Source organism: Olea europaea, unplaced genomic scaffold, assembly GCF_002742605.1.
Source record: "Olea europaea var. sylvestris unplaced genomic scaffold, O_europaea_v1 scaffold3216, whole genome shotgun sequence".
In the NCBI taxonomy this organism is placed as follows: domain Eukaryota; kingdom Viridiplantae; phylum Streptophyta; class Magnoliopsida; order Lamiales; family Oleaceae; genus Olea; species Olea europaea.
Window position 1 is genome coordinate 29858 of NW_019251011.1, and position 12148 is coordinate 42005.

Below are 12148 nucleotides of genomic sequence, written 5' to 3' on the forward strand. Positions count from 1 at the left end.
TCTTTCTGTATTTAAGGTTTTTTTGAGTTTATATATATGTTTGATTTAGGACTGGTGTGAAAAGGAAACGGAGTTTTCTCTACTCTTTGGCGGACCCAAAATGACTAAAGCTATTAAAGAAGGTAGTGCTCGCCATCTCGAACTTGAAAAAGAGGTATTATATTATAAATTCCTATCCTGCATAATTCGTATCTTGAGTTTAAATAAATATTTTTTTTCTTGAAATAGGTTACTTCAAAAGATATGTCCTTATTTTTACTTAAAATTAGAAGAATGTATTTGGAAACAAATGTTGAGCTTAGCCAAACATGCTCAAAATGTGTTTTCATAATGTTGCGTTTTCTGGGGCAGAAATTATCATCTTGCCTTTGATATTGCCAAAGCAGAACTACATTTAATATTCTTTTGCCGTTGATAATATAGTCTGATTTCTCTTGTGAATGTGGACAGCTTATTATAAATGAAAAAGTGCCAGTTAAATCAGATGAAGAAGTCTGGGCACTGAATTTTTTGAATTTTATAGTCGGTGCAAATCAACTGATGTCTAAGGGACGGACACGCGAGTTAAAAGTGTAAGTTTGATATTTTGTCAACAACTAGATATGCAGCCCAATGGATGTATTCATGATTATATTTTGCATCAATTGTGGCTAAAAATAAATGATCACCATAAAGTTTTGAGTTGTATAAAATTTTTGCCATTGACTAATTCTTTTCGAGCATTCACAAATTTGAAGACCTCGCTGTTACATTTTGCCACATGAGCTATTCCTACTTCCCCAGAGCTTCCGGTACCACGGCCGAGACAGCAACGGGTTCTCTGCCCTGACTGAAGTTGTGAAGATTTTATTGGATGACAATTACCCCTCAAAACTTTCTTGATACGAGTAATATTTCAAAGCGGAATGTGCATCAAGAGATGAGAGGGTTCCCGTTGTTTGACATACATGAAGCGTAAGCAAGACAACGGGACTCGTGTTAAGGATTATGAAGATTCACACTCACTCATTTTATAGTTGTTGTCGCGCCAAGATTTATGTTGTATTAGGAGTGTGAACTTTGACAAAGCAAAAACCTATCCTTCAATTTAACCTATAGGAGTGGCATTGTGAGTTTCTGTCTAATAAAATTCTTTACTTCTGAGGAAAGAAAGAAACTTATTACTACGGAGGCAAGTTGAATTAACTGTGTGAAGTGCAACATCTTTCATAACACTTCAAGAATTTTTATTTATTTAGATTAAACGGTGTTATTTAGAAACTTTGTGGGGTTTAGTGTGTGTGTATCATGATCTCATAAACTTGCAACTTGTACCTTCAGGGTAGGCTTTGTGGAAGGCATATGGATGACAGGAAAAATCGATGAAATTCGAGTACTTCTAACGGGTTCTGAAAGATACGCAACATTGGTTGAGACGAAAACTCGTGAGCAACGAAAACTTCCGGGGGAACCTCAACGAAGGAATGGAAGGTATAATCTGTAAATTGCTGAAGCGCATAAACTTTATTTTTGTGCTTGTAACTCATTGTCAAACTTCATTTTGGCAGGCTTCAGATGATGTGCTACAAGTATCTGTGGGACAGTTTAGTTGATGATAAATTCCCCGTAGAATTTTTTTTTGATTTCTTTTCACTGAAGCCTAATTACATGTTGTCCTCAGAAATTATAGAAAATATGGCAAAATCTGGTATTGCTTCAGAGGTAAGGATCGCATTGAAAAAAAAAAAAGTACATTAAACAAGAGTCCTACTTTTTTAGCACATGTGATAATGGTTGATACTCTGGTAACGGTGGGTGACCTTTCTGTGTACACACCTCACAACCTTTACACAATAGAATAACTTATTCGTATGAAATTAGAGAGAGCACAGTGTCAAATTTGAAGCATTAGTTTGTCCAAATATTCTGATGCAGAGCTGGATTCAGTCTGTGTTAGAAATAAGAGTTCATTGATGTTTATGCTATTTTTGGTTGCTGTTTCAGACTCTAAACGATCTGGTGTGTTATTTTCGGAGTCGTTGTTGCAAGCTACCTCGAGCTAATAATTCACTAATTTTGAGGTAAGCTCGAAGTGGGATTTAAAGAAACTCTGAAGTCTTTTACCTTCTTCCTTCAGACTAGACTAGGCCCTAGGGTGACTTGGATTATTAATTTGGTGCAGATAGGAATGGCAAGAAGATAAATCCTTGCTTGGTGAGTATGAGTTTGCTTATGATTCTGAATGGGTTATGGGTCAAATCAAGTCTTCTCTCGAGTTTTGGCTAGGCAAAAGAGAGCCCAGTTATGCTCCGATGGAGGAGCGTTGGAAATGCGAGTCTTGCAAATATAATACAATATGTACAGTGAACTCCAAGCGTGACCAAGCTAAAGACAAAAACACTCAGTAATTTTTTTCCTTAAGTTTCTATGTAAAAAGTCATCTTGTAACGGAAGATTTCCCACTACTACCTTCAGTAGGAGTCTCGATTGTCTCGGTCCTAGCGTGACTGATCCTCTCCGATTATAAAACGTGACAGCATATCAATGGCCTTTTTTATAGGTTAAGAGTATTGTCCAATGAGCAATGATGAAGCTATGTATTTAAGTTCTATGCATTTTTATCGAGCTGGTTATGATGATTACAACTAATTAACTAAGTATTTATAATCTCTTTGATATTTAAGTTAACCGTGAAATTAACATTTATTATTTTGGATTATACGTGTGCTTTTTGTAATGTTACCCAGCTAATTTGTTAACAAATTGAAAATGGTCTAAATTTGGGTGAGGCTAATAACTAATAAGAATTGGAATCAAATGGAGTGACTCATTGTGCAATAAAATTAAAGATAGGCGACTCAATTGCAATCAATTGAAGTTGAGCGACGCCGATAGGTCACTGAAAGTTAAAGGACCAGAATGTAATTTACCATTTTAACTTCTACTGAAGTCGCGAAAATGCGGAAAGAGAAAACCCAGCCTCCATTGCCAAATCGCACCAATTTAGAGAATACGCAGAAGAATAGATGGCTCTGAATGGCTGGGGCAGCAAGAAGAAGAGGGAGAAGCCAAATATATTGATAGCAGGAACGCCCGGAACTGGTAAGACCACGACGGCGACAGCTCTGGCGGAGTCTATTCAATTACGCCATATAAATATCGGAGATTTGGTCAAGGAGAAGAACCTCCACGACGGCTGGGATGACCAGTTCGACTGTTATCTCATCAATGAAGATCTCGTAAGTTTTTATATTGAATTGTTAATTTGTTACGTTAAATTATATTACTCTAACCTGGAGCTTGGTTGTAGGGTCTTTGCAAGAATATTAACGTTTGGATCTTTTATTTTAAGGGAAATTTGATTGTGTTTATATAATTTGTGTGTATTTCGAAGGTGTTTGTTCACAGGCAAAGGGGGTTCTAGACCTCGAGAAGTTCATTTTTCATATTTTTAAAGTAATTTCTCTTTGATTATTCGGTGCCGTAATTTATAAAACTTTAGAACAATGAAAATAAAGCAGTTTGAACAATCTCATTTTTGTTATGAACTCATTTGCCGCTTGAAGCTGGTGAATTGCTCTGGCCCAGAATATTGTTAATTCAACTTGAGCTATATGAGCTCGTAGAAGTTTATCGTATACATTAATGAGAAAAGCATTCGCAGCATGGATTTTGGTTGTTATAATTGAAAACTGAATCAGAATAAATTCAAAACTGAATTAGAATTTTTAATTTTCCATGGTTTAGGTCCTAATAAAGGCCGACGGAAATTTAGAATTATAATGAACAAGCACAAAACGGCTTGAGAAACCTGTCCTTTTGCAGCCGGGATTGATCTGATCAGATTAGTTGTCTTATATGCTTCTTGTTCGAGCAGTGAAATTACTGGTGTTTTCCATCTAGTTGGTTTGGATCTTCAAATAAATCTAACAACATTTCGACAAAATGTCAAATAAGGATTCATGTTGCCGACTCCAAATTTATTAAGAATTAAGCTTAGAGCATGTTTGGGTGGCTTAATCTTAAAGATAAGTACTAAATCTGAACCCACCTACAAACAAAATAAGCCCCTACTTGAGACCAAAAAAAAAAAAAAAATCACTTTTTACAAGATCTAAAAGAAGCATTTTGGTGCTTACCTTTAAGATAACTCACCCCAAATATGCTCTTAGTTTGTTGTTATCCATATACGAGTATGTTTGCAATAGGTTTTCTTTTTCCTGTTCTCAATATTTGTTTGAGCTTGTGAAGTGTTGGTAATTGGTGGCTCAACCTTGTTGAATGAAAGCATGAATATGGCTAACTATATTTTTATTGTGGCTGACCTGGTTGCATGAAAGCATGACAGCATGAATGGCTAATTTCTTGTATGTTAAGAATCTTAAGACATAAAAGAATGGGAGATATTTTGAGCCAGAGGAAATGATATCTGATCTTGAGTTCATTTCTGATTTTGGATGTTGCCAACTGTATGAATTGAACAGGTATGTGATGAGCTCGAGGATTTGATGGAAGAAGGTGGAAACATCGTGGATTACCATGGAGGTGACTTCTTTCCTGAGCGCTGGTTCGACCGTGTGGTCGTGCTTCAAACCGAAAACTCTATGTTGTATGACAGATTGACAAAGAGGTTATATACTCGCAATTGTTGCAATTGGTTGTTTTGCATTCTTGATCTTGTCTCGGGTTATTCTTTTGAGTTTTAGCCACTGTTGTCGTCAAATCTATTTGCTTAATAACCTTTTTACCTATGCGACAGGGGTTATTTAGGGCAGAAACTTACAAACAATATCGAATGTGAAATCTTTCAAGTGTTGCTGGAGGAGGCCAAAGGGAATTATCCAGAAGAAATTGTGGTGGCGTTGAAAAGTGACTGTATTGAAGACATGAATAGAAATGTGGCCACTTTGACCGATTGGGTTAGAAGTTGGAGCTGCCAATCTTGATCACAACTTCACTGATAATGGGAAACTCGAGGGCCATTATCCCTAATGTGGAAATTTCGTGTCTGTTCTGCGATCTCGCTCTGTAGAAGTTATATTCGACTGGAAGAATCTGTTTAGTCCTTTGTCAAACGTAAGAAATACCAGTGGAGGCGGGTAATGCTTTTTTGGCGCGATAGTCATCAGTTTTATTTTGTACGGAGTACAAACTTCTTCGGATTATGTGATGAAAGATTTTTTTTCCCCAAGTCGTATATCGTTAATGTGAGGTTGAACGCTGTTTGTGTCAGTGACTTCAAAGACCAGAAACAAGAATAAGGATTTTAATATCAGTCCACCACCAAATTGAATGACGTCTACATTAAAATGAAATGCACGGAAGAAATATGTCATCACAACTTTGTTAGACATATGACTGCTTAATGAATGGTACGGTAATATTCGCAATAAATGATCAGAAGAAGCTTGTTTATGCATGATAAAGACGTGACGAAACCGTTCCTAGAAAGCTGCTTAACTCTTCCCTTATTTTTCCTCTTCCTCTTTTACAGTCAGATGAGAAAAGAGAAAAAGAGGGAGAAAACAAAGGAGAAGGTCATCACCCTGGCCATGCTCAGAGCTAGTGCCAGAGACCAGAATGAAACTCAAGACTCTGTTTGCTTTCGCTTCATTCTACAAAAAAAAATATATATATAATAAATAAATTCTGTATTTTAGTTAAAATTTCGCTCGAATCTTAATTATTGTCAAAAGCAGCAGTGCCAGAATAACTAAAATTTGACATTTTAGAGTTTCAACTACTACAGATATTCTCGTTTTGGCCAACATTACAAAAGTTAGATTCATTTACCTGATGAAACTTGCATTGGTTTCTTATGCTAAAAATTACACTGTAATAATACACAAGTAGCCAGTATAATAACAACCGAGCTTGGCGTACAAGCCCAGCTCTTACAAACCCTTTACAAGGGTCTCACATGGGTGGGGTTGGTTTTTTTTTTTTTTTTTTGCCTCGCTTGGGGTCGACCCATGTGAGGGGTCTGTAATTCCCCTGTGAATAGTTCCCCTGTACACAGGGATTTATTTGTATAATGATTAATACATAAGATTTTAACTTCTCACCTTTTAATATGCATTGAATTCCAAATGTCCCAATAAAACTTCTATAAAAATTTATCATATCACAAAAATTATCGCAATCCTCCTATTTACGAGGATTGAGACTGGTCGCTGCTCCATTATCAATTATTTAGACCGACTAAGAAGGAAAATAAAAAAATTTTGGGTATAAATAAATGCATTGTTGGCTATTGAAGTCTAGGATTGTTCTATTTCTTCTTTCAAGAGTTCATAATGGATCTCACACTATACAAAAGTTATCTACTATAATCTCAGTAACACTGCTCCATTCGTGTCCACACAATCAAAGGACAAAGATTTCAAATTTCTTGTGCTATGCATCAAAATGAGTCTGTTGTTCTTTCACATCTGTGGTTAAACAAGAAACGTGCTCTTCCTCTGTTGAAGTATCACTGAAAATTACTTCCTCTGAATTTTTCTCAACGTCTTCAATGGGAGTTTGATCCACTTTTGGGGGAAGAGGACCTTGAGGATTTCCAAAAACGGTAGTAAACATATGCCGATGACATTCATCACAAAAGAAAAAATACGTGAAATGGCCTTCATATAGAAGCTTATGCAGCATGCTATCTGGTAGAACTCGGTGCACAAAGTCGCTCATTGATGGAGGGACAACCAGATCTTCGGCTCCCTATTTGACAGAATTTGAAAGCAGAAGCAAATAAAGTTGTCAGCACAACTGAAGTTTTTATTTTGACAAGAATTATCATAATTAACCTTTTCGACTGACTCAAGATCAAAAGAAGAGTATGTAGATAGAAACGTTCTGACAGTTTAATCAGAAGGATTTTTTTAATTATTATTTTTCCCCCCTTCTTTTCCTCGTGATTCAAGACGCTGATTTTGCTGCACCTGTTAGATAAAAATCCATAGGCTTGGTCTACATTTTTAGATCAAGCCCATAAATGAATCTGATTTTAAGCAGACTTGAATCTTGCTACATTCATTCAGCACTAATATCACACGAAAAATTATTGTTAAATTCACAATGCATCAATTAGCAATATTCTGCATCTGCAAGAAAGCTTATATGTTTATTTTATAAATCCCAAGAGAAGATGTGTCATAATTCCAATAACAGCCGAACAGATGATCCAAAATGCAGGAAATAAAACATGACATCTCGCTGAGAAACTAAACTCAAATATATATAGGGACTGGACAGTCAACTAACCTGCCATACGTGTATTGGGCCAAGAAATCCACTAGATCTTTCTTCTTCCCGACTGTAAAGTGATTTGAGCCAAAGAAGAATGCCTTTACCCTGATGTTTATTCGGTACTTTAAGGTCTGCGATGCTGAAATCCCAGTTAGAAACCTGCAAGACAGCTTCCTCGACAAATGGTTTTACATTGGCCTGTCGAACTGATTCTTCAACATTTCTCTGCCAGAACTCTTCAAACATTTTGCCTTCTACCAGAGCTCTATCCTAGACCATTTATCATAGTTTTCAATCAGAAAATTTCAGATTTAACTTAAAAGTGGAAATACTTATAATAAATTTATCTGTAGCAACTAGCAACACTATTGGCATTTATAAACCAAAATGTGAACTGATCTTGGTAATGATAACCTATCTGGTTATATCAATCAATACTCTTAACCAACAATATCAGCATTTATAACCAAAATGTAAACTGATCTTGGTTATGATAGCCCATCAGTTGACAGTTATATCAGTACTTAACCATTGTTTTACAATTTCAAAGTCGTGATATAGCAAGCTGACTGAAAACACGTGATTGTTGTGGCACACAATATTAGACCTGACAGCTGGATAGCATAACAAACAGGATTTTAACTTCTTTTTCTTCCTTAATAGTAACGGTGCCATACAATCTTCTCTACCCAACATGCAAAGATGTACTGCAATATTTTGTTTTCAATCAATACGACTCACCCTGGAGCCAAGTGACAATGAAAGCCATCTATCTATCTGGCCATGTTTTCCAGAAAGGAAGCTTTTCCTATAGAAGTAAGGGAGTAATCTAGGGAACTTCCGAGCTAATTGATAACTCAATTTCTTCTTTATTGTCCATTTTCCCCAGATTCTCCGTCTTTCTTCCTTGGTCATTCTCAATTCATATGGATTGACCATTGGAGCAACCATGATAGCACCTACAAATTCAATAAAAATTAATTCAGAAACAGATGCTCTATGAAATATGGGAAAACATGAGCCTTTCCATGGTCTGTGTCCAATAATTTAGAACCATCACAACCATTCCAATCTATTCACAACATCACTGCATTGTGCTCTGACCTAGCTAAGGTTTCTCTGAAGAGAATATACTCTTTCATGTACATATCTTTGATGTTTTCCCGAAAATGATTAGTTTCAAATAGCTACAAACCCCAGCAATTCAAGGTGTTCCCCGTTGGTTTAACATTTCACATTCAAGATGCTCCAAAGACAGCAAAATCTTCGATAGAAAGAAAAATATCCTTTAGACAAATGCAGCACAGAAAAAACCAAGAATATAGAAACATAAAGACAATCAATTGAAAATGTAGTTTAGAAACTGTTCTACCTGCAAGCCTATCAGGAATGTATCGAAGGGCAGCCCATGCATGCATGCTTCCATCAGAGTATCCAACCACCCAGAACTTGTCAGTAATATTCAAAGCATAGGATAAGTGTAATATATCCAGAGCCGATGTCTCAAGGTTCCTATCAGGATGAGGATCACTTTCCCCAAATCCAGGTAGGTCATATGTCACCATCCGAACACCAAAGTTTTGCAGAAGGGAATGCTTGAGGCCAGGAATTCCTAGTTTCAGAAGTAGAATTCCAGAAAAAAAATGAAGAGATCTTTGGAGAAATTTAACAAAAACAGCTTTCACCCATTATTTTCTTGATTAAGTTTTTCAAAAAAAAAAAAAAAAGTGCTGAATATCAAGATACCTGCAAGCCTGGATAAAAGAAAAGGATGAGGAACAATCATGGAAAATCTAGCTTGCTCAGCTGGAACTCCTTGCTCCTGGTAAGCTAAGCGTCTACCGCATGGAAGCAATATAAGGCTAGCGCTAGGAGGATGGATCTTAATTTTCTTAACCAGAGAAGTTGTAGTATCATGATCAGTATTCACAATCAATACTGCAGATATGTTTACTCAGTCAGTAAGCGAAGTGTATGCAAATGAAATTCAAAAGCGTAATATATATGCAAAATATTGTACGGAACAAAGATAGAATATATGTATAAATGTATGATTGACAATCACAGAATAAATTATGTGGACACACTATTTGTGGCCAAACATGTGAAATAATATAGAAAACTGTAGCATTGCTCCTAATTTTACAATGCATCAATGCCCGGAGCAGAGATGGGAAGTTAAGAATTTATAAGAACCCTTAGCCCAGTAAACAAGATTCTGAATTTAGCAAGTAACAATATAAAATCGCCGCCCAAAGTTCAACATCTACGGTGATCAATGAAAATATCTCATCATTTCCCAAGCTTCTGAACAGCTGGACATCTCATACTTTGAATTTACAAATATTTCGGAAACGCCGTGAAACCCCGCATAAAAAGAAGGAAAAGAAAAGCTAAACTGGAGCGTGCAAACTTAGTTCCTACTGAATGACTCATGTAACCAATAAATGGTACTCTCAGCATAGTAGCTTGCATATTCAAAACAGTTTTATGGTATTTAGAACAACCGATCATAAACCATCAACAAAATTTTTGCCGTTCGTTCTTTATTTGGATTTCCGCACTATCAAGCTAGCAATACTTGGTTCTAGTTTCACACAAGTTCTAAAGTTAAAATTATTTTGCAACACGAGTGGAAAATATGTTCGTGCATAATCCTTTTCTAGCATCGGCATAATCCTTTCCTTTGAAAGAGTTGACACATAGTATGATACAATGATGAATCAGCACAAATATATTAAATCAGAATTCAATAAAATATCATTCAATTATTTGAAATTGCGAAAAAACTAGCACTATGTTCGGCAGAACCAAATTGGAGTTCCAGATTTAAAAAATAAAAAAATAATAAAAATTGAAATCAAAGTTTAAATCCCTTAATTGCAAACCATCAAACGCGAACTTCTAAATACAAAACATCAGAATTTATCAATAATACAGAAATTTATGAAGAAATTACCTGCAAGAGCAAGAACCCAAACACAGATTATCACACTCCATGAATGTAACGGATCGCGATCTTCTGGCAAATACTCGTTCAGAAACCCCAATTTCCCGCAAATTCTCTCGCACGGTCCTTTCAACTTCCTCACAATCACAGAATCTTCTCTCAAAATACTCTGCTTCACTACGTCCCTAACTCCCTTCCCAAACTGCACACTCATCTCCGCCGCCCCCTTTGCAAACTCCACCGCCTGATACCTCCAATCCCCACTCCCAACACCCTCCGCCGCCGATGCCGATTTAGCTCCCCTGTCCACGGCAGTGAAACTGTGACTGTACCGATTTTTCCCCACGTCCTCATCAAACAGATTCGTATATTCCGTGGACTCGTTAAACTCAGACATCAGCAAAGTTTTCCACAGAATTCAACCGAAAATTCCACAATGGAGTAATTTTCAAGCTTTTTCAGTATAAAAAATGCATCCCATATACATACAATGTACAAGTATATGTTTGTATATATAATTCTATACGCATGAAACCGACAGGAAGGTTCTGAATGTTGACATTATTGATTTTTGATACTCATAATGTATAAATATACATGAGCCGCCATGGATGAACATGGGTGTACTTGATAATTTTTTAGAGTCCAAATTGCAATTCTGGAAAAAGTAAGGGTGGTAGGTAGGAAAAGGATTAGATGAAAAAAAATGAAGGGCAGAGATTTCGCCACATCGAGGAGGGTGAAGTCAGTGCGGTGAAGGTAGTGACAGCGGTAGTTGCGTCGTGGTAGGGGCCAGTCGTGCACGGGGGGTAACGGCTGTTGTCTGCTACTTCCAGTTTTTTGCACCATTACTGCAGTAAGATTTTGGAATTATTTATTTATTTTTTAATATTTCTTATTACTCGATTTAATTAATTCTTTCAAACAACTAAGCCCCCATAAAATCTAATCAAATTAAATTAAAATTTTCTGTCCGCTATGTTTAACCATACAAATTTCAATAAAGACTTCTACATACAAAACATCAGATTTATCAATAATACAGAAATTTATGAAGAAATTACCTGCAAGAGCAAGAACCCAAACACAGATGATCACACTCCATGAATGTAACGGATCGCGATCTTCTGGCAAATACTCGTTCAGAAACCCCAATTTCCCGCAAATTCTCTCGCACGGTCCTTTCAACTTCCTCACAATCACAGAATCTTCTCTCAAAATACTCTGCTTCACTACGTCCCTAACTCCCTTCCCAAACTGCACACTCATCTCCGCCGCCCCCTTTGCAAACTCCACCGCCTGATACCTCCAATCCCCACTCCCAACACCCTCCGCCGCCGATGCCGATTTAGCTCCCCTGTCCACGGCAGTGAAACTGTGACTGTACCGATTTTTCCCCACGTCCTCATCAAACAGATTCGTATATTCCGTGGACTCGTTAAACTCAGACATCAGCAAAGTTTTCCACAGAATTCAACCGAAAATTCCACAATGGAGTAATTTTCAAGCTTTTTCAGTATAAAAAATGCATCCCATATACATACAATGTACAAGTATATGTTTGTATATATAATTCTATACGCATGAAACCGACAGGAAGGTTCTGAATGTTGACATTATTGATTTTTGATACTCATAATGTATAAATATACATGAGCCGCCATGGATGAACATGGGTGTACTTGATAATTTTTTAGAGTCCAAATTGCAATTCTGGAAAAAGTAAGGGTGGTAGGTAGGAAAAGGATTAGATGAAAAAAAATGAAGGGCAGAGATTTCGCCACATCGAGGAGGGTGAAGTCAGTGCCGTGAAGGTAGCGACAGCGGTAGTTGCGTCGTGGTAGGGGCCAGTCGTGCACGGGGGTTAACTGCTGTTGCCTGCTACTTCCAGTTTTTTGCACCATTACTGCAGTAAGATTTTGGAATTATTTTTTTTTTTAATATTTCTTATTACTCGATTTTATCCATTTTTCAAAA

The 12148-nt window shown here is 36.8% G+C and overlaps 3 protein-coding genes across 4 annotated transcripts in view; 2 read left to right on the forward strand and 1 right to left on the reverse strand.

Moving 5' to 3' along the window:
- Nucleotides 1–2588, forward strand: part of LOC111385599 (exonuclease V, chloroplastic-like) — a 5264-nt gene extending 2676 nt beyond the window's left edge. Inside the window, exons 2-7 of the mRNA XM_023010005.1 lie at nucleotides 50–154; nucleotides 451–572; nucleotides 1321–1470; nucleotides 1548–1701; nucleotides 1984–2060; nucleotides 2162–2588. Coding sequence (XP_022865773.1) covers nucleotides 50–154; nucleotides 451–572; nucleotides 1321–1470; nucleotides 1548–1701; nucleotides 1984–2060; nucleotides 2162–2165 — 612 coding nt within the window. The 3' untranslated portion in view covers nucleotides 2166–2588. The remainder of the gene's footprint in view (nucleotides 1–49; nucleotides 155–450; nucleotides 573–1320; nucleotides 1471–1547; nucleotides 1702–1983; nucleotides 2061–2161) is intronic.
- Nucleotides 2589–2878: 290 nt separating this feature from the next.
- LOC111385595 (adenylate kinase isoenzyme 6 homolog) lies at nucleotides 2879–5254 on the forward strand. Its single transcript, XM_023010004.1, has 3 exons — nucleotides 2879–3218; nucleotides 4464–4609; nucleotides 4739–5254. The coding sequence occupies exons 1-3, from the start codon at nucleotides 3006–3008 to the stop codon at nucleotides 4923–4925; spliced, it is 546 nt and encodes a 181-aa protein (XP_022865772.1). The 5' UTR covers nucleotides 2879–3005; the 3' UTR covers nucleotides 4926–5254.
- A 927-nt stretch (nucleotides 5255–6181) lies between these two features.
- On the reverse strand, nucleotides 6182–11872 carry LOC111385594. Of its 2 annotated transcripts, none has more exons than XM_023010003.1 (6): nucleotides 11236–11872; nucleotides 8968–9159; nucleotides 8594–8833; nucleotides 7963–8180; nucleotides 7237–7491; nucleotides 6182–6693 (listed from the first exon to the last, which is right to left on the reverse strand). In XM_023010003.1, the coding sequence occupies exons 1-6, from the start codon at nucleotides 11621–11623 to the stop codon at nucleotides 6376–6378; spliced, it is 1611 nt and encodes a 536-aa protein (XP_022865771.1). In that variant the 5' UTR covers nucleotides 11624–11872; the 3' UTR covers nucleotides 6182–6375. The 2 variants fall into 2 exon arrangements, with proteins under 2 accessions (XP_022865771.1, XP_022865770.1); XM_023010002.1 differs by lacking the exon at nucleotides 11236–11872 and adding an exon at nucleotides 10181–10815.
- Between the last annotated feature and the right edge of the window lie 276 nt (nucleotides 11873–12148).